The 21540-nt window shown below is 40.1% G+C and overlaps 1 protein-coding gene across 3 annotated transcripts; it reads right to left on the reverse strand.

Moving 5' to 3' along the window:
* Nucleotides 1-356: 356 nt before the first annotated feature.
* Nucleotides 357-20878, reverse strand: PLSCR5 (phospholipid scramblase family member 5). Of its 3 annotated transcripts, XM_054040201.1 has the most exons (9): nt 20823-20878; nt 20047-20280; nt 16599-16750; nt 9692-9734; nt 8500-8720; nt 6695-6856; nt 3702-3863; nt 2408-2490; nt 357-444 (listed from the first exon to the last, which is right to left on the reverse strand). In XM_054040201.1, exons 2-8 carry the CDS (start codon nt 20057-20059, stop codon nt 2452-2454), a joined length of 792 nt encoding a protein of 263 aa, XP_053896176.1. In that variant the 5' UTR covers nt 20060-20280; nt 20823-20878; the 3' UTR covers nt 357-444; nt 2408-2451. The 3 variants fall into 3 exon arrangements, with proteins under 3 accessions (XP_053896176.1, XP_053896177.1, XP_053896175.1); XM_054040202.1 differs by lacking the exon at nt 3702-3863; XM_054040200.1 differs by lacking the exons at nt 357-444; nt 2408-2490 and having other exon boundaries at nt 3657-3863.
* Nucleotides 20879-21540: the final 662 nt, after the last annotated feature.

Consider the following 21540-nt stretch of genomic DNA (forward strand, 5'->3'; position numbering starts at 1 on the left):
GAGGGGAGGAGCGAGAGCACTGCAGGCTCAGGAGAGGGAGCAGGAAGGGGTGGAGTAGGGGCAGGGCCTATGGCAGAGCCAGGGTTGAGCAGTTATCACCCCCTAGCACATTGAAAAGTTGGTGCCTGTAGCTCCAGCCCTGCTTATACAAGGAGCCGCGTATTAACTTCTGAAGAGTCGCATGTGGCTCTGGAGCCACAGGTTGGCCACCCCTACCCTAGGGTATGCCGGATTTTCCCCAATGGATGTGAAGGCAAGGAGCTACAAATTTCAGTTAGAACTTCCCCAGTTACTGAGAGTTCGGTGGCAACTTGCAAAAAGTAAAACAGTTCCAACATCTTGTGTCAAAAGTTTAATATCAAACAGCAAACAAAGTAAAACCGTTCTCTTCAAAAGGCTAGAAATCAATTGCAGGTTGAAGCTGTCTCTGGTGAAGATCATGCTCTGTGGAAAATAAATATTGAATAATGAAGTGTTGCTGCCACCTACCGAACATATGTAGCACATAGTTTTACTATTTGTATAGTGGTTGGTAGTGAAACTAGTCACCTTACTAGATAATCTAAAAGATGTTAGCTATTTGCCAGCATTCACTGTCCATTTCATGCAAACAAATCTCAGCCAATGGATGTTTTGTAAACTGTTCATTCAGACTGAGCACTCTGTTATTCTTTGTGTGTGATTTGTCACCTATATTACATGGTATTGTTTCTGTCACCTGAATGGATCACTGAAATATTAAGCAAGAGTATTATGTATAACAATTGACAAATAGCAAATAATGTTCAGTGAATGTTCTTTTTTTTTGCACAAACACTCTTGCTCACATATAAATATACCCATATATAAATATAAATATGAGTATTTCAGCAAGGCTGGACATTCCCCAAACAATTGTATAAGCAAAAGCCTGAGAATGTGAATGTTCATGAACAGTAAGTAGTAATGTATATGAACATGGTATAAATGAACAGCCATTCAAAATCTGAAAAAGTGGTATTGAACACTCTTACCAGGATGTAACTACCTCCAGCCTTAAGGTATATTTCTATATTGCAATTTACATCTGTGTCTGAAGTACAGCTAGAAAGCTTCTATTGCACAGCAATATCACAGAAAATATCTGAGTCTGCCTGACGCTTTGGTTTATTTGGTTGGTGTTTGGTTTATGCTGGCTTCAGAAAAGTGCAGTCTTGAATTAAAAAGTTACCTGTATTAGGGTATGATGTGGATTAAAGCAAAGGATCTTTTCCACAACAACAAGGTGGGAGTAAACTTCTTGAGCACTTTAAGGTATTGCATACTTGAAAGAGTTGTTAGTTTCTCTCTCTCTCTCTCAGAGTGGTAGCCGTGCTAGTCTGTATCAGCAAAAACAACAAGGAGTCCTTGTGGCATCTTACAGACTAACACATTTATTTGGGCATAAGCTTTCGTGGGCACAAAAGCTTATGCCCAAATAAATGTGTTAGTCTCTAAGGTGCCATAAGGACTCCTCATTGTTTTTTCTCTCTGTAATGTGGCCAAGAAACTCAAATATGCTTGTCTGACTTCAGTGAAAACGCTGGATGCTCCAAACTTTTGAAAATAGGTCACTTGTTTATGTGACTAATTATGGACTTAGAAACTTAACTTGGGCTCCCATATTTGAAAAATCTTTGCCATAAAATCACATGATTTATAAACCTTAGCTATGTTAACTATCTCTTAAACCCAAGCAGGTAGTTCCATCACCTCCACTGACCCACACAAATACATACCCATCTTAAACTTCCCCATTGGGAAATGCCAGCTATATATAGTATAGTATAGTATAGTATAGTATAGTATAGTATAGTATAGTAAATAAGGTGGGATCTTCCATTATTTCAGAAGTAGCTTTCAGATCTATTAACAGTAACAAACTGAATATAACAGTACTGTTAATACTGTTATATTCAGTTTGTTACTGTTAATAGTAGATCTGAAAGCTATTTCTGAAATAATGGAAGATCCCACCTTATTTGGTTAATAACTAGCACCATCACTTGCAAAACTTCAAAGGGTTCTCTAAAAATAGACTTTTCATCAGTGATGCTGCAAGCCTTAGTTCTAATCTTTCATGCTTCACATGCAAAAAACATCAAAAGAGAAAAAAGAGAATAGCAGTTTCCAAAGCAACATTGCTCGGTTTGAAAACTGTATGTTTAGCAATACATACAATTCAAATGGGGAAATTATTATTTACATAAGAGATATTTTAATAAATACTATCATTAACTTTTTTCCTAAAAAAAAAAAAAGATTTGTGCAGTAAAATATAACGTCCAAAGCTCAAGGGATTTGTAGAAGAAAATGAAAAAGAATCAGAAAGTGTCTTATGTAGAAGCCTTGAAAGGAAGAAGATCAATTTATATTCTCTCTTACTTACTGAAACACATTCTGCATATTTTATTGTTTCTGTCATCTTGCTTGTTATAATCCATCCAATGAGTTCTCAAAGAACATTAAATCCTACAAATAAATAAACTGTGAATGTTAAGGAAGATACAAAAAGGCAACAATTAATATCAAAAGCCAGATTTGAAGGCTTTTATTAAATAAAATAAGTATATTAGGCAATGACTCTCTGCCACTGAGCAATGAGAGTTATGTAGGAGGAAATCTGAAAATCTTAAGTGTCATGAGAATTATATTTCTAAGCTTGTTGCAGCCAAGAACTAGAATAAAATATCAGAATCACCATTGTTGTTTTTCAGAAGTACAGTTAAAATAGCTTTGCCTGTCTTCCTGTCTCCTCTGATCAGAGGATCCAAACAGTTTTTTGAAATCATTATGTGGCCATCATTGCTGTACCAAAGTGTAGCATATTAGATATAATGCACAGGGAGAAATAAATCAAGCAAGGACAGACAAAGATGCTGATTTGCCATGATAGTTGTGCACCTCAAATCTATGCACAGCCCTCTTTGCCCCTGTTCTTGAATGGTTTAAGATTCAACGTTTTACAATAGAATCTGTGAAGGAAGAAGAATATGGGCGAGGGAAAACATTATGACTCATTGGGCAGAAATATAGATAATGCTGAATAAAAATGAGTAGCTGTGGCTAAAGCAAAGGATTCACCTTTTCACGGCCCTGTTCTGCTCCTCAAGATACACACAACACTCTCCTGTGAAATCAATGGGAGTTATTTATATCCTGCAAGGGGCAAATCAGGCCCAGGATCTTGAAACACCAATAAAGAATCAGTGTAATTGCTCTTCTCTCTTGGTTCACAGACATGGTAACAAGTTCCAATTCAACAGGTTTTCTCACTGACTCAGATGACCCAGGGTTCTGTTAGGTTCTGCGAGGATTGAAATATTTGATCACATCTTTTTATGTGTTGTCCTGTGTCACAAAAGATCATTTAAACTGACAGGATGTTGGATGTGGTGTAACTTTATGATAAAATGACACAAATTTTAAAGAATTCCATATCAGTAAATGATAAAAAAAAAAAAACACATAACCCATTAAAGCTACAGGTTTCCCAGCTAATAATCTTTTAGGTATTGACAATTTTAGGTTGGATCCCAATCCCGCAACAGGATCTGAACATACCCAAGAGTCCACTCATGTGGATCCTGTTGTAGGACTGGGGTTTTCCCATAGATTGTGGGTGCTTTGGCTCCACGTTACCTAGCTTGGGATGGCTTTTCCCTCTGGTTTTGTGTACTTACTATGAGGAAACAAGCTCCAATCATTATAGCCTTGATTTTCACGTCAAGCTCTACAGGAACCTGGATCCCAAAGTTAGCAGCATTGGTAAAGACATTGTTTACAAACCCAGACCAATATTTGGAAATCTTGCCAATTGTTGACATTTCATTAAGAGTTTTTACCTACACAAGAGAAAAGAGGGATTAAAAAATAGCCACACTAACGTATAGCCCCCTCCAATCCCTCCCTCCAAACAATAATTTATTGGATTTGTTATAATCAATGCCCTGTAACAGACAAGAAAGTATTCTATTCTCAGTGGGCCAGATCTCAGTTGGTGTAAATCAGAATAGTTCATTGATTCCATTGGTGCTTTTCCAGTTTACACAAGCTGAGGATTTGGCCCCAGAAGGTGAAATGAAATTTACCCCCATGTAGATAGCCAGAACCATTAATCTCCATGCTTACTAGAATTTATTATTATAATCAAAAGAAAAAATGTTTACTATTTTGAATAGTTTTACAACCTCTGCATTTCACCTTTCTGGGAAATTTTGGGAAGCCTTCCCTCCCCGCCCCCGGGGGAAGGGTTATTCAAAGCATGAGAATATGGAACACACCATCCTATTATTTTTATTGTTACTCCACCTCTCCCATCTTCACCTTTACTTGCTTGTCTCCTGCAGTTATGTCTTGTCTTTCAGACTTTAAGCTCTTTGGGGGCAGGAACTGTCATCTTCTATGTTGGTACAGTGCCTAGCACAATGGGTCCTAGCCTTTGGAGGCCTCATGGTGCAATCACAATATAAAAAATAAATGAAGAATAAAGCCACCTTTCCTTGACACTTCCTGCCTATGAAATTTCAAGTTGTCACAGAGAGAGGATCCATGTTCTGTCTGAGGTGTTTTAAATGGAATTCCAGAAAAAAATCAGTTTCTGACATGTGGAAAGCAGGCTATGTGGCCAACAGCATCACCATGTATCACATTTGCCCCATTGTCTGAGATTATGATCCCAGAGGACAGATAGAGGAGCTGGTCAACCATTCCCGTCATCTCACCTCCCTCCATTTGTACACTGAACTATTGTGCAGTTTCTAATTGTGGAAACTGCACATGCATAGCATGTCACCCTAATGTTGCTCCTGCAGAATGGATACCCTTCTCTCCATCTAAGTTACCCTCCCAAAAGCTGTCCCAATGGCCAGTCACAATCGGCTGATTCTGTTCCCATTGGAAATCAGGGGCAAAATACCCATTAACTTCAATGGGACTGGTTCCATTGTTCCAGTGAAATGACAACTGGCACAGGTCCTCATGTGTTTAAAGCTGGGGCCAAAGAAAAAGAGCACATCTGAACATCCACAAATGTTGGCTGTGAATTCAAATTTTGTGGCTTAGGCTCATCTTCCATTTTGTTTGGAGGAAAATTATTTCCCCAGACTTTTCCCATGATCAGCAAATGAGAATCTCAGCATTTTTGTCAGCTTGGCATTAAACAATAGCTTTGCAGGGCGTGTGCTGAAATTCAGTTTATGGCAGGCATGCTGGACACACATCTGCAGCATCACAACACAACAAAGACCTGCAGCATCCACAACATCAGAAAAGCAGACAAAATTCAATTGGAAAATATACGTGCAATTGCACAAACAGAGCAGCTGCTGCCACAGCAGCAGATACAGTGGCAGCAGTTAGACACCTTCCTTTCATACCCCTATCCTCAAGCAGGATGTCACAAGATCACTGAATCTGGCCTATTCTCTGTACACAAAGAGTCAGAGGACTCTTGCTTCAGCCATGCTGCTGCTGAGAAGTATTGTGTCATCAGTGATGATGAAACAATGGAAAGAAAAGAGACAGCGGCAGCAGCTACAGTAGATTCCGCAACAATAGCTTAGATGCATATGACGCTGATGCAGCTGCCTCTGACCAATGGAGTTACTTGCTCTGACACAGAATACTGAGACATGGAATACTGAGAAATGAGATGGATTTCCTTCTATCTCTTAGCTTCCCCTAGCCACTGACTTCGGATTACCACTAATCAGTACCCTCATGTTTGTCATCACCTATACGCTTTGGGGCATCATGCTTATCTTTATCCATATGAAATGACACACCAGAAAGATACTTTGGGATCAGCAGCAGCACTGGAGCTGGTTGGAAACCAGGCAAAAGAAATTGTGAAAATGTACACAATTCTCCCCCTTTTTCACAAGGAAATTTCACTTTGACAAAAAAATTCTTGACTAGCTGTAAATAGTCTTGGGACCAATGCCGCCCTAACTTCTGGCTCAGACAAATGTGTCCCTGATTGCTTGGTCATTACAGTTAGTTGGTAAATTAAACCTACATTTGTGGCAGAACCTCACTGAAGTCTTTTGCTGTGGCTGTTTAGGAGGTACCCAGTGTAGAAGGTTGCTATGATCCCTTAATCTTGCTAAAACAGAAAGTGAGAAATCCAAATCACTGTGATTGTCATAGCACATTTTGTGCATGTTTTGCTCTCCCCAAACCCCTCAAATCTACTGCTTCTCAGACTTAACTGTCCTTCTGTAGAAGCAGCAGTTAAGTGGCTGTTCAATGGCAATACTGCTCTCAGAATAGGTCTAAGGGTATTGAAGTCAGTGGAAAGTGTCCACTGAATTTAGTGGACTTTGGATCAGCACTTTACTGAAGGAGACTGAGACGTGATCCTGGCTCTATTGAAGTAGATGGCAACACTTTCATTGATTTCAGGGGGTCCAGGATTTCACCCCAGGAGAATGTTTTTTCCTGCATCTTTTGTCACTCCTATCTAGGAAATACATGTGGTAGACTCAACTTCCATCCTAAGATCTGAGGTTAGAAATATGAACTTTGATTTGTCACTCTGTGCACTGTTGACATCTGGTTCCTACATTACAGTAGTTCATTGGTTTTTTTTAAGTTTAAAACCTTCATTGAATGTTTCAGTCAAAATATTATATTACTTTTAAACAATGGGTATTCTCTAGTGTATGAAACATACCTCAAAGTCTACATCTCCAAAACAGCTGCATGTTGCATAGGGGCCAATTATTTTCAATACATCTTCTTTGCTCTCATTCAGTATAGTGAATTTAGGCAGCAGAGGGTCCCAGTTCTGGACAACGTAGCCGACTATTGTACCAGGAGGGGACTGAACTTCTAACTATTAGACAAAAGTGGCATACAATAATAACATGTGTAAATTTACAAGATTAATTGCCCTATTTTTAAATGCAAAATTTTAAACCATAAACATGGTATGAAAAGACTTCATAGGATAGTTTTAAATATATTGAACAATATTAACTTAATAACTGCTGCTAAAGAATAAAGTTTTGTATAACATGAAAAACCATATGTATACTGAAGCTAATGTATTTACAATAATTAGTTAATATACCAAGGTCTATTTATATAGAGATGTTGATACTTCTGTACATCGATCTGCGTCTCTAGTGCAAATCATAATGCACCACTGAGAAAGTACATGGGCAAGTATATAAAGCATAAAATGATGAAATCAACATGTTGGACTAGAATATTCACCTTTCATAGTTAACGCATCTCAGAGTCAGATGCTTTATAGTAATGAGTGGTGCAATACAGAAAGAATCTGTGTTCTCATTCAAAGGGAGCACGCTCTTAACACAAGACTGTGGATACTGTGAAACTGTATAGGAGTGATATTAGGACTTTCTGTGGCAGAGTCCAGGGCGCTGCCATCTAAGTCAGACTGACGCACATTAATTAAGGACCTATCTTTCCATGTACTTTACTGTCACACTATGTGATTTGCACTGTAAAGTTACTGTTAGTCTGTGACAAGTAAAATTATATTTATTGTGCTAATTGTTCCTATAGGATTGTGTTAAAAATGCACAAAAGCAAGTTATTCAAACTATACACACACACCCATACACACATATCTCATAGGATTTATCAGGACTAATATGGACATTTTTGTGCTAAACATAGCAAACAGCAAGCAAACCGCCACCAAACAGGGGTGAAATCTTGACCCCATTTGAAGTCAGGTATTGCCACTGATTTCACCCATGATGTTTAATTTCTCATAAATATCAAAATGAGTGTTATGTAATCTGTAAGAAATGATAGTACTTTTACGATTTAGCTTGAAATTATGATACAATGTCTTGCATCAAACTGAAGAGTGGAAACTGAAACATACTACAAAAACACATACACTTCAAACAAAGCATGGCTCACGTGCTCCAGTCGTATAAATTATCGCCCCAATCCCGCACTGAGGACTGACCTCTACATGGGCTTTATTGCAGCATTGGGGCATATCTGAGCAGTGTTGAGTGCAAGTTCTCTAATCATTTGTGGGTCTGGACTTGCAGAGTCTAATCAGATCACTCAAACCCTCTATGTTAACATGGCAAAAACCCTATGGAACTTGCCATGCAGCTAGTCTGCATCATACCCGTAATTTGAATGAAGGCCAGTCAGAACTTCCTTGCCTGCCATAGGCTACCTGTAATTAATGTTCTCATTCATCATTAAGGAAGTATGTTCCTTGCTAGTTACTTGTTTTGACAATTATTATTTTTATGGATTTTTTTAAAAAAAGAGGAAATATGGTCTAGCAGCCAGAGCCCAGCCTTCTGGTCTCTATGTCTCACCACATGAAGATGGACAAAACACATAGTCCTTTCTGTGCATTTTACCCATCTGGAAAGTGGGTATAATGCCAAACTGAGAGAGGTCTCATGAGGCTTAATGAAAGTTCGTAAATAATTTGAGATACATAAATGAAAGATGCTGTTGTTATTATTCACTGACCTCTTGCATGTAGCAAGGGAACCAGCAGCTGTTACATCTCAAGGGTCTATTCACTGTGATCACCTCTCGACCGGTGTTATCAGTAATCCTTATGGTGAAAGACCGTATAGGTGAACAGAAGTTACGATCAAAGCAACCATTTTCTTCCATTGCAAAGTAAACTCTTTGTCCCAAATGGTTTTTTATCTCATATTTGCTGCAGGTCTCCGTACCAAGTATGACTAATAAAGTAAAACAGTTAGCAAGTTAGTTAGTATAATAAATTAGAATTAAAGGTGGTCCAAAAACATCTGATCCAAGTTTGGATCCAAGTTCACAGTCCAACCCTCTCTCTCTAATGTATATTGTAAGTTCTTTGGAACAGGGACCATTTAAAAATTCCTTTAAAGTAATTAAACTATGCAATTATGCAACACTAATCAGACATTGGATTGAATCTGAACACCATGGAATCTGGAAAAATTCAGATCTATATTTTAAATCAAATTAGAGAGTGCTCATATCAGACTTTGGTTTGACTCACTATAGAATTATAAAGTGTTGGACTCATCACTAACTTAAATAGGTGAAAAGTAATGACATGATCCTGTTCAGTTTTGCTCAGTGGCAAAACTCCTATTCATGTCAATGAGGCAGGATCAGGCCCTATGCCAATCTGCGGTGAAAAAAAAATCAAGAAACATGACATTTCATTTGCAGCAGTTAATGTTTCTAGAGTGCTTTGCAATATTAAAGCACTATATACATGCAAAGTAGCATGCATTATTGTATCACTTACAGATACCTTCTGTTTCTTTAACTCATCTGATCAGAGAGCATTACATTATTTGGTAGCGTGTGAATAATTGCTAAAGAGAACATCTTCCCAATCCCGGAAATACTTATAAACATAAGTAGCTTTAGGCATGTGAGCAATCCCAGTGAACTCATTGATGAAGAAACTTTTATGGCTGGAGTAGAGACTCATTATTGACTTTTTCCTCTCCTTTTATTGCGGTAGAACTGCCGTAAACAAAATGAACTTTCAGCATTAAACCTATCAGTGCATGGAGGACCTGATAAAATGCCCATTAAGGTCAATGGGAGTGTTTTCATTGACTTCAATAGGAAAAGGTCAGGGCATAATTTATGTTACATTTACAAAGATATCTACATGCTGGTATTGTAAAGATGAAACTCATACACATGGTACCTTCAAGAAGCTCCACCTGCTGGTGAATGATTATCTGGTCCAGCTGTTAAAAAAATGAAAATAAATGAAAGTACATGGTGACACTCTTATAATTTTAAAGAGATTTGGAGTTGCCACAGTAATCGTTCTCATATACCTGTCAAGGACACCATATGTTCCAGCAGACCTACATTTCTTTGCTCCCAGGCCAGCAGGGGCTGGGTATACTGGGGAGCATCCTGTGTCACTGTAGTCATCTTCTTGTTAATTCAGAGGGGTCGACCTGCTCAAGAGGGAGCTGGTTCTACTCCATGCCAGCTGGAGGAACATGATATAAGCTGTGATGGTTATGTATTGTATACATCCATTTGAAAACAGTGACCAAATGAATTCCACTGGGATCATGATGAGGCCAGCTGTAATTGAGGGAAATGTACAAAGGATGCAGAACCTGATTCTCTCTCCCACTCTGTCTCCTTTGTGCTGTTCTGAGTATGCAACGGTATCTGGCCCTTTTCCCCCTGTTGAAGATTCACCTGATATGAGTGAGTCACCAGAAGGCACAGACAAGGACTTGTTGGGGCCAGAGAGGAGGCATGGCCAGTGCACACAGTGTTTAAAGTTATGCTGTAAAAAATCTGGAGATTCAGAAATGGTGGTCATCACATGGCATTCTAGGATTCCAAAATGAGCACACACACACAAAAATACACTTCTCTATAAAGCCAACTTGTTGACCAAGGAGAAATAATCATATGATTGATAGATTATAAACCCAGTGATAAACAGTGAATATTTTCCATGTATTTCAGAATCTCCTCCCCAGAGCTGCTGTCATGGTTTATTATTGCCTCTCAGGTATTCTTTCTGTTTTAAGAAGGGGGTGCTAATGCTGTAAAATTGACTGGCTATCACTTCAATGACAGGTTTCAGAGTAGCAGCCGTGTTAGTCTGTATCCGCAAAAAGGAGAACAGGAGTACTTGTGGCACCTTAGAGACTAACAAATTTATTAGAGCATAAGCTTTCGTGGACTACAGCCCACTACAGCCCACTTCTTCAAGTGGGCTGTAGTCCACGAAAGCTTATGCTCTAATAAATTTGTTAGTCTCTAAGGTGCCACAAGTACTCCTGTTCTTCTTATCACTTCAATGTCATTTTGACTATAGGTCACCATACTAACAATTTAGCCTTTGGTCATTTCTTTTCCTTACATTTCTGATGGCCATCAAATATTTGGTACAAGATTTTCTCATTACTCATGGCTGAAGAAAGAAAATATGGGATGACCATATGGGACCATCGTGCCACAGCCCTCCACTATATATCAATCTTGTGTAATACGTATTCAAAACAACTTGCAGCCATTTGGTTCAAGTCACTCCTGCAGCTCATCCAGTTTGCAAACTGAAGCTAGTGAGATAGCCTCCATGGCCTGACACTTATTTCTGAAGTACACATGCAAATAAGTGATTTCTGAATAAGGCCTTTGACCTTACAAACATTTTCTTAAGCACTTATGCTACTTGCAGCTTAAACTTCAGGAGGCATAACAGGAACCTCTTGCATCTGAAGGAGTTTAGTACAGAGCTTTGCTACCAATAAATGGGACAAATACTTTATAGGTTGCCAAACATCCTGAACACTGCAGAAATGACACGATATTTGAATATTGGTTTTGTACCCCAATTTGGTCTTTCACAAGACAAAACATATTGAGTGATGTTACTCTGGTAAAGCCTAGAGCTATTTTAACTGTATAAATTAATTTATTATCAAATAAAAATATGTCTAAGTTTGGAGAGTGCAGTAAGGATAGCAACATGTCACGTGCTTTTTTGTTTTATTGGATTCTGTAAGAAGACTGTCCTGATCCATCATTTATCAGTGCACTCAAAGAGCAAAGAGATTTCTCACATTGCATCTCAAAGTATCTTAGACCCTAAGATTTATAAGGGTCTATGCAACCCGCTTGACCTTAGTCCTTTTAGCAGGTTAATTATCTTTTTTTTTTAAAGGAGGCAGTTTTGGCTATATAACCTAAACATATCTCGGCTATAAAGGTACTGGCCCAACTTTTGAAGGTATAAATGTTTGCAAGACACACTCTTTTCCTACACTTTCTTCTCTTTTGGGTACTGTCCTGTATATCTCCATAGGCAAAGCTCTCTTTGACTTCAAATATAGTTCCAGGAATGGTCCCCACATTCACTTTTTGGGATTGTGGACAATGTATAAGGCTATGATATGGAAGACAATAAAGACTTGCATGCAATCTGTAACTGTAGAAAACTAAGAGATCCACTTTTCCTGAATCTTTTAATATATGTATATAGAAAGCATGGTACCTATTCACTAAGGTGAAAAGCTGGCAAAGAAAAAGGAAAATATTTTCTCCCTACATCTTAGAAACAATTTCTGATTCCCCTTATGCATGCAGAGTAATAGATTACTCCTCAGCTACTCCCATTTACTTCAGAGGGTCTGCTTGCCTCTACTCTACTCAATTGCAGGCCAAACCTAGAGCTAGGGGATCAGCCAAGGGAGTAGGCCTGGGGGATGGCAGAGGAGTTCTGATTAGTATGACCACCATGGGGATGGATACCAAGCAATGCATCAGAAATCAGGGCTAAGCATTCTGAGCTCGCACCATGCCAAGCACCAGTGACCAGCACATGGGGCAGAAGATGCCCTGTTTGGGTCTGAGGTGCTGGAGCTGGGTGCTGTTTGGACTCAATTGCCTTAGAGAGTATTAGCTTGTATATCTCAGCATCAGGACTGGATACAACGTACAATAGCTAATATGTGTGACTCCCCAAAGGGTCTTCCCTGAATCATCCCTGGAACTGATGGGGGAGTTGTCTCTGCTCATAGAAAAGTATGGTTTCATTGCTGAGTGCAGCACTTGTTTCTGGAGTTAGTTCCTGATCCTCAGAAGGTTTGGGAGTGAACAAGGGGTTGGGGCCTAGTCAGATGCAAGTGGGGTTTTCTCAGGCACATGGCTTGGGATTTGGGACTCCCTTAGCCAAGGCTGGGTCACCCTCACCTGAAGTGATCAAGCATAGTTCATATTCTACATTGCACTGGCTCCCTGAAGTTACAGGTTCTTGTTGTAAAAAGGAATAGAAGCAAGTAATAAATACAGGAACGAGAGGAGACATCAGAAAGACTCAGCATGGTCAGAATAAGCAATGCAAAGTTTGGACACCTCTCTGAAGTTTATCCAAATAACCTGAGCAACTGGGATGCCAAACCTGCCCCTGTAGCCTTCCACCTTCTCCCACAAACCACCCCCTACTCAATATGCTGAATAGCTATCTCTATTCAATACCCCAATGAACTCTATCTTTTGCCTATCTCCCAAGAGAAAATGTCAGTGTAACCCCCAAAGAGTTTGCCTGCTACAAATCTCCTTGTACATCAGGAAAAGATATAGGGCCTACTCTCTCTACAGATGTGAGGGCCTCTTCTGGGAAGATAGCTCTCCCACATCCAATTAGGTCACATTCTGAATTCCACTTGCTCCACCACTTGTCATGTTTGTGTTGTTAATCTTGCAAGAACTGGGGAAAGTAGGGATTTCAAATCATTGCAGAACTGTGGTGTGTAAACTCCAGTAATTCTAATTTGCGAATCAGGTGGATTAAGTGGAAATGTAAATAGATCCCATGTTATCAATGTAGGGAACTGAGCTACTCCCAAAAGGTGATTACCCAATTAGGTCACATTCTGAATTCCACTTGCTCCACCACTTGTCATGTTTGTGTTGTTAATCTTGCAAGAACTGGGGAAAGTAGGGATTTCAAATCATTGCAGAACTGTGGTGTGTAAACTCCAGTAATTCTAATTTGCGAATCAGGTGGATTAAGTGGAAATGTAAATAGATCCCATGTTATCAATGTAGGGAACTGAGCTACTCCCAAAAGGTGATTACCCAACTTGATTGTAGGAAAGTAAAGTGCTAGAAGAAACCAAACACTAGAACAGAGGTGTCTCTGAATAGAAGACTACAAGGATTTTGGAGGCAGCAACTTCTCAGCAGTTCCTCTGAATGGGAAAGGTTACACTGGGTAAAAGTCTGCCAGCCTCCTTCCATGACCACCACACCACAAGTAAGGAATGCAGTGAAGATTGTAGAAGATCTAGGGGTCATTTCTAGAACCTCTCCTATTTCAGTTACTGGGTTCAGTTTGATTCTCTTCAATGATAAGCAAGCGTTCTGGGGAGCAGGGATCCTTAATTTAACAGAAAAAATGCTCCTAGGTATTTCATTGCTATCCTTTAATAGAAGCAGCCACTTCATTTTATTTTCTGCTACTGGCACAGATTTGAAGATTTAAAGAAACAAGCTTTGAGATTCTCTCAAAAGCAAAACTGTGATTTACAGCTGGACCTAACTCTGGTGAAATCAAACCTAAATGATGACTCCTTCAAATTCCTGCCACACCTTCAGCACACTTGGATATAAGGGTTCTGCCTCGGAACATCAGATCTGATCAAATGCTTCCAAATGTACAGTGAAAGTGGCTATTAGAAAACCTGCAGTTGTTCAGTGGCAAGTGCACAATTGTTTCAGAGCTGTAGAGAAGGTCTTCTCTTCTATTTCTCTAGACTGGGGAGAAACTTAAGGATAATCAGAGAGATGATATACCCATTATCTGAGGAGGCCATGATGGTTACATCACTCAGAGAAGCAGCCTGATTATTGGATTAAGTCTGGGCATGAAGTCCAGGAAGCCTGGAGCTCGTCATGGTTCTGACAGTGATTTGCCGTTTGGCCATGTGTCAGATTGAAAATTTCTTTTAAATGGGGATCATAGAATTTACTGTCTTACCTCACTGGGGTAAGTTGAGGAATAATTAGTTAATGTTTGTACAGAAATCTGAACACGTAATATGCTAAGTATTTATTATTACCATCACACTTACTCCTTGACTGAAACTGCTTGCTCCACCATCCCTGAACTAATGCTCATGGACTCACCATCATGGCTCTAAAGCAGGGGTGGGAAAACTACGGCCCACGGACCACATCTGGCCCGTGGGACCGTCCTGTCCGGCCCCCGAGCTCCTGGCCCGGGAGGCTAGTCCCTGGCCCCTCTCCTGCTGTCCCCCCTCTCCCACAGCCTCAGCTCGCTCTGCGGCCAGTGCAATGCTCTGGGCGGCGGGGCTGTGAGCTCCTGGGGCAGTGCAGCTGCAGAACCCAGCCTCACCCAGTGCTCTGTACTGTGTGGTGGCGGCAGCGTGGCCTGGCTGCAGCCGGGCGGCACGACTGTAGTGCCGCCAGCCACTGGTGCTCCAGGCAGCATGGTAAGGGAGCAGGGAGCAGGCGGGGTTGGATAGAGGGGAATTTGGGGTGGTGGTCAGGGTGCGAGGGTGTGGATGGTGGTTGGGGGAAACAGGGGGTTGAATGGGGGCAGGAGTCCCGGGGGGCAGTCAGGAAGGAGGGAGGGTGGATGGGGGGCAGGGAGCAGTCAGGGGCGGCGGTTCCGGGGGCAGTCAGGAGACAGGGAGAAGGGGTGGTTGGATGGGGCAGGGGTCCCGGGGGGGCTGTCAGGAATGAGAGGAGGGGTTGGATGGGGTGGCGGGAGTCCGGGGGCAGTCAGGGGACAGGGAGCAGGGGTGTGTGGATGGGGCAGGGGTCCCAGAGGGGTCATCAAGGAACGGGGGGAGGGTTGGATGGGGCAGGAATGGGGGTGGGGCGCAAATAGGAGGTGGGGGTCGTGGCCACGACCTCCTCCCCTAACCGGCCCTCCATACAATTTACAAAACCCGATGCGGCCCTCAGGCCAAAAAGTTTGCCTGCCCCTGCTCTAAAGTAAAGAACAGATTCTGAATGGGGTGAAAAACAATTACTATTCCCTTTAGGTGCCCAGTTTCATTAGCTATCTAATACTGACAGTGTTTTCAGTAACAAATAGACACTACACAATAATTTAGGCTGCAAATGTAAAATACATTATTTTTCCTATCAAAACCTAATGTGGATAGAAATATTCTCATGTATTTATTTCAGTTAAAGCCTTTATGGATTGAAACTTTCCTTAGCCCTGTTAGAATGTTGGGAGCCAAACTCAACATCTGTCTAGTGCATGAGAATCAGAGCTGCACATTCTAAATTATCAGACTAGTTTCACTGTCAAAACGGGGGGCCTGGTTCTTTCCCCCTCCCACGTGCTGATCAGTAGGAATAACTGTGGAGTAAAGTACTACACAGTTTGAATAATGGTGGCAAAAGCAGGCCTTAAGTGAAGTGCAGACAGGACTCAAACAGCATATGTGGCAAGGTGATCAGACTTTAAAATGCTTTCATTCTGAATAGTCTCAAGTGTTCCTGGGAACGCACCGGAGAATGTTTTTTGTCAAATAGACTCTTTCGTTTGAAGTGGCCTCTTGGCTATGAAGTTTAAAAGATAAAAAACGATTCACAATCATTGAAACCTATTATGCCAATCATTTTACAAACCACAATTTGCTAGAGGCAAGGATGGTTTTGGACACATTCTGTATAGGTGGCCATCTAAGATGCCATGATACAGGGATACTTATGGCTCTGGGAGAAGTACAAGTATGAACAGAAATCATCTGACTAAAAGACCTTCATGCTCCTCAAAATGAGGGCTCCATTTTAGAGCCTTGTTTTTCTCTCTATGAAGTCAATGGGAATTTTGGTAATGATTTCCATGGGAGTAGGACCAGGCTCTTAATGAGCTGGAGGGAGATTGGGGAAAAGAAAAGAGAGGTAAGGGATGACAAGGGGAGGGGAAAGAGACCCACTTTATTGAGTCATTGAGGAATGAAAGTGAAGGCAGAAGTAACCATCCTGCCCTTCCTGCAAGTCTAAATTAATTTCAAAGTTTTCTTTCGTTTCAACACAAACATAAGCTATTGAGGGGAAAAAATGTTATTAAAGTTTAGAGACAACAGGACCTGGCTCAGGTATTCCAGACCAGGAGGCAAGCTGTGAGGAGGCGGTGCATGCTTCCAGGCTTTTGTAGGTTCAACAGGTTTATTTTGGCTAGGAAGGTCTGGAGAACCCGGGAGATAATCCTGAAAGATTTTGTTTATTTGTCCTTGAGGATCTGCAGGAAGGAAAAAAAGACTTAATTAAGATTTAGATTATACAATTAGGATATGATATTGTTGCCTAGGTAACTTAACTGTTTACTTTTGTATCATTTTTATGTAGCTGTATCTATCAATGAGTGTGTCAGAATTTTGCAGGAATGGGATTTCTATCAACTTTGTGGTAGAATGTGGACACTGATACAGAGACACAAAGAGAGCAAGACCATGCACATGTACATTATATTATGCTGGGAGCTGAGTGATACCTCACTGGTGGGGCAATAGCTGCCCCTCATTCTGGATAAATGTAACACACACACAAGACTGGTCAGAAACCTGAGCTATGTGGGCAGAAGAGTTTCCCCGAGGGCTGAATGCAAAGGAAGGGGGATGGCTATTGTTTGAGAGAGCTGTGTGACACAGAGAGAAGGAGCAGAAACACCATAGCCAAAGAAGGCAGCATCAGAGACAGTCTGAGAAGTGCTTGTCATGTGACCTTGTGAGAAAGCTATGAGAGCACTTTTGGCTTGGAACTCTGAGCAGAGAAACTGTCTCCGGATCTTTGATTCCTGTGTGCAGGGAATCTGGACTTCATAGTTATTTTTTCTGTAAACAAACAGGATTGCATCAAAGAAATACCTGACTCTATCATTAATTTCTCCTCCTAATGGAAACAACCCCACAAGACTGCTTGGGTCAAATGGGGCAACGGTTTATATACTGAGAGTGCCTGTGCAGTATCCTCTTTAATGTTTATGGTTTTATTAGTGCATGATAGGCTTAATCTGAGAGAAACCTTCTCTAGAAAGTAAATGGCTTGTCTGGGATCTGAGGTTCCCAAAGCTGGCTTTTTTTTAAAAGGATATCAACGGCTGCATTCCTGTTACAATGGTTGGGCCTGATTCTCCACACTGACAAAATGGTTTTAACCAATGTAATGCCATTGATTTAAATGGTGTTACACCAGGGTGAAATTAGAGTATTAGAAGATGGGCTTTATCAGTCTGTGTACTTAGGGATTGATCTTGAAAACACTCACTATTACTATATACTGTTACTCACACCTTCTTGTTAACTGTTTGAAATGGGCTATCCTGATTATCACTACAAACGTTTTCTTCTCCTGCTGATAATAGCCCACCTTAATCAATTAGTCTCATTAGAGTTGGTATGGCAACACCCATTTTTTCATGTTCTCTGTGTATATATATATATATCGTCCTACTGTATTTTCCACTGCATGAATCTGATGATGTGGGCTTTAGCCCTCAAAAGCTTATGCTCAAATAAATTTGTTAGTCTCTAAGGTGCCACAAGTACTCCTGTTCTTTTTATTAGACACACAGTGTTTGTTACCTTGGATAGTCCTATTTAAGATAATGAGACTACTTATACTTGCAAGTGGCTGTACGATTGGGCCCTATCTTACATCACCAAATGCCACCAAAGTCAATATGTGTGCATGTATATAACAGAAAGGAAAATCCATCTTATGAGCCCAATTCTGATCTCACACTGGTTTTACCACTGATTTCAGTGCAGCTAAATTAGTTATACTGGCATAAATGAAAGCAATGCTAGGCCCATTGTGTTTAAATAACAATGCATTTTATTAAACTGAGCCTCCACACTTAGATACTGTGAGTGTCCCCAAACAGATCGTTTCTATCAAGTGTGTGACAATACTTAGGCAGACTGGGATTTTAGCACCAGAAGGAGCTGTGGCTTTAAAGTTTTCCTTTGCTGTTATGGGTTTAAATGAGATCCTTTAGCATTATTTGAACATAGTGTAGCTGATTCATCGTTTAATCATATTTTGATCTTAATTTATCTTTGCAGCTACTGCTTTCTTTCAAAGTCTGAGACTATAGGAAAAAGAAGGAAGCCCTTTGAATTTCTATCTGGCTTTTAAAAATGTATAACTGGGTTATGAATATTTTATAGGGGCTTCTGCATCATTTTACCTCACAGGGTACTGTTGTTGCTCTAACTCTTGTTACATGAAATGCCATGAAGTCTTATTGGCCAAGTGCTAGTGTCATTCTTGAATAGTAATAAGAAATAAAATGACAAACTGCAGTTTTGTCCATCGCATTTAAGTTATCAAAAAATCAAACAGCAAATACATTAAATATTGATGGAAATCTAAGATACTTTGAAGCTTTGTCTATTTTTGTGCTTATTTTGTGAAGGTGTTTTTCTATTTCACTTATGGTAAGTGAACATTTAAGATAAACAAACAGATTGGACAGTATAATCATAATTTGTAGAATTATTGGCCACTGTCTAGAAGTGTATTACCATGTTTCTTTACTGTGGAAACTCTATGCTAGAAGGCTACATTATTCAGCTGTTTCTGCTAACTACTGTACATTAAAAATATACATGACAAATTCCCCATTATAACTTCAATAGAAATATGCAAGTCTTCACATTCCAAAAGAAGAATATTTCAAAGCATGCAGCAATAATGCTATAAAAACTACTTGGTACCCAAGAACATCCTTAGTGTTAAGTAGCATTGCATTTACAATGTTCTAGCAAAAAAGATTGCCAAAAACTGACGATCATATATAGCAAATTGTTGGAACTCTGCTAGACCCCCAAATTCTGCTCCCACTGCACCTGTACAACTCAATGGGGTATCTTCAGTGGAGTTGTATCGACATAAAGGAGATCTGAATCTTGGCTCTTTCTGTTCAGTTACATCATTTGGTAGGATGTGCAAATGAACTTAGAAGGATTTTATAATTAACTGACTGCAATTTTCACTTGCAGTTCTGAGGAGCCAACTGGCTCCAGGTAAAGACAATACATGTCAAGAATGAACCCAACTATAGCTAATCTCACTAAATGCAATTAATCATAAAACATTTCCTTTGTTACTTGGTAGCAGGATTGTGACACATCTTGAAAATGAGCATCATCTGCTGACACACTATTTTCAAAGTTGACTATGGAAGAAGTGTGTGCAAAATATGTTAACCTTGGATCAGTGCATACCCTTTCCACATATTCAATACCAACTATTCAGGCAATGGTACACATAGAAATATGAACAAACACCTCACAGGTTAAATGCAAATGCTACTTTTTATTTAATATATTTTATTCAATTAACATTTTATTATCGATTTTACTCTCCTTAGGAGCATCTCATATTCTGAAAAACAAAAAAGGTGAAACACCCATGCTTTGGATGATGTGGCTTTAGTCTGAATCCCTTGCATTTAATAAAATTGCTGGAAATTTAAAAGACTGTAGTTTTCTGTAAACATGATATAAAAATACAGGCTATGTATGCACTTACCTTGAGAGGCCATGAAGCTGCCTGAGTCACTTCTTCAAAGGAAGCCAGGTTAAAAGAAAAGGCTTTTCTTGTTGCAGCAAGGGGGGTGGTGGAGAAGAAGCACAGCATGCACAAAACTTCAGAGGGTCTGTCTACTTCATGTCAGCTTACAAAAGAACTGGAAGGAAACGTATCGCGTTTCTTATGTTCCAGGACTATGCATTTTATGTGGATGGACAACAGGGGGAGATGGTGCTAGCAAACAAGAAAAATATTACTCATTTTAAAGTCATTTTGCATCAATGAAAACAGGAAAGGGGCATCACCAGTACAAAGAAGTAAACTTTAAGTGCCCGCTGGTTAATTTAAACACATGGATAAGACTTAAGATTCTCCCTTACACTGTACTGTGTCTGTTTAGGTATTTCTATTCTAAGACTAGACAAATTCTGTCTTTGTAATTCTGTCTTTATGTTTCCATTTTCCCAGGACATTTACTAAGGACAAAGGAGCTGGTGGTTTCCTCACAATGAAAGTTTCTACAGTTCAGAGAAGGAAGACCTACATAAGATTTTTCTTTTATTTATTTTTCTTGTAGCATCAACTTCCTCTAACCAAGGATGCTTGCTTTTCTACCAAATGAGATCCAGAACAGGGTACCACCTGCTCTCCGTGCATGGATCTAGGATCTGTGGTACACAGTGCATTGTTCAAATTATTTTTATGCAGTTAAAAAAATGGCAAATTTTGCTCCAGATGAAGCCTACTTTAAGTCAAAATGTCATGCTAGTAATTACCTGCATTGCACTGACAGAGAAAGGGAGAGAGGGAGACACAGTAACCTTGACTTGCCAGCTCATATTTCTACCTCAAGTGACCAAGTCACCATGGAGATCATACCCATGTGATCTGTAGACAGACATGATTCATGACTGCTGAAATGGTGGCGACTATAAATAGTGTCAGAAGAATTAAAGTATTTTGGACCAAATTCTGCTCTCATATACACTCGTTCAAATCGAACTGATTTGAGAGGGTTTGTTGAGGTGTAAATAAGCAGATTTTGGTCCACTGTTTACAATTCAGGCAAGTTTCTGAGAAGCCTCTTTTAAAAAATTAATAAGCTCAAGCTGATTTTTACTGACAGGAGTTCTAACCAGAGTACGACACACAAAGATCCCAATCTTCCACTGTAATGTCTTGGAGCGTACTCACCCAGTGGGGGGAATCTCAGATAGCATAGAGTTATTGTAGGGGCTCCTATCACACCCCCTCCACCCTCCCTCCAACTATGGTGGGAAGTAGAGGAGAAGAGGGTGTGGCTAGGCATCCCTGCACCCCAGAAATTCTGGGTTGCTGATACTGACAAGGCTATATAAATTCTGCCTTGAAAATGGCTCAAAGCCTTGCCCACCCAGAATCAGGGATTGGGAGGAAACAAATATTGCTTAAAGCCACATTGTGACTTCCCTCCCTTTTCCCCTCCTACCCAAGTTGGTCCAGTGCAGAATGTAG

This window comes from Malaclemys terrapin, chromosome 9 (assembly GCF_027887155.1).
Source record: "Malaclemys terrapin pileata isolate rMalTer1 chromosome 9, rMalTer1.hap1, whole genome shotgun sequence".
Lineage (NCBI taxonomy): Eukaryota > Metazoa > Chordata > Testudines > Emydidae > Malaclemys > Malaclemys terrapin.

Coding starts and splice junctions, on each gene's coding strand:
- PLSCR5 (XM_054040200.1), bottom strand. Junction 9,735..16,598: donor GTCTGGAATACCTGAGCCAG/GTCCTGTTGTCT, acceptor TTTTTTTAACAG/CTGGACCAGATAATCATTCA. Junction 8,721..9,691: donor GCAGGTGGAGCTTCTTGAAG/GTACCATGTGTA, acceptor TTACTTTATTAG/TCATACTTGGTACGGAGACC.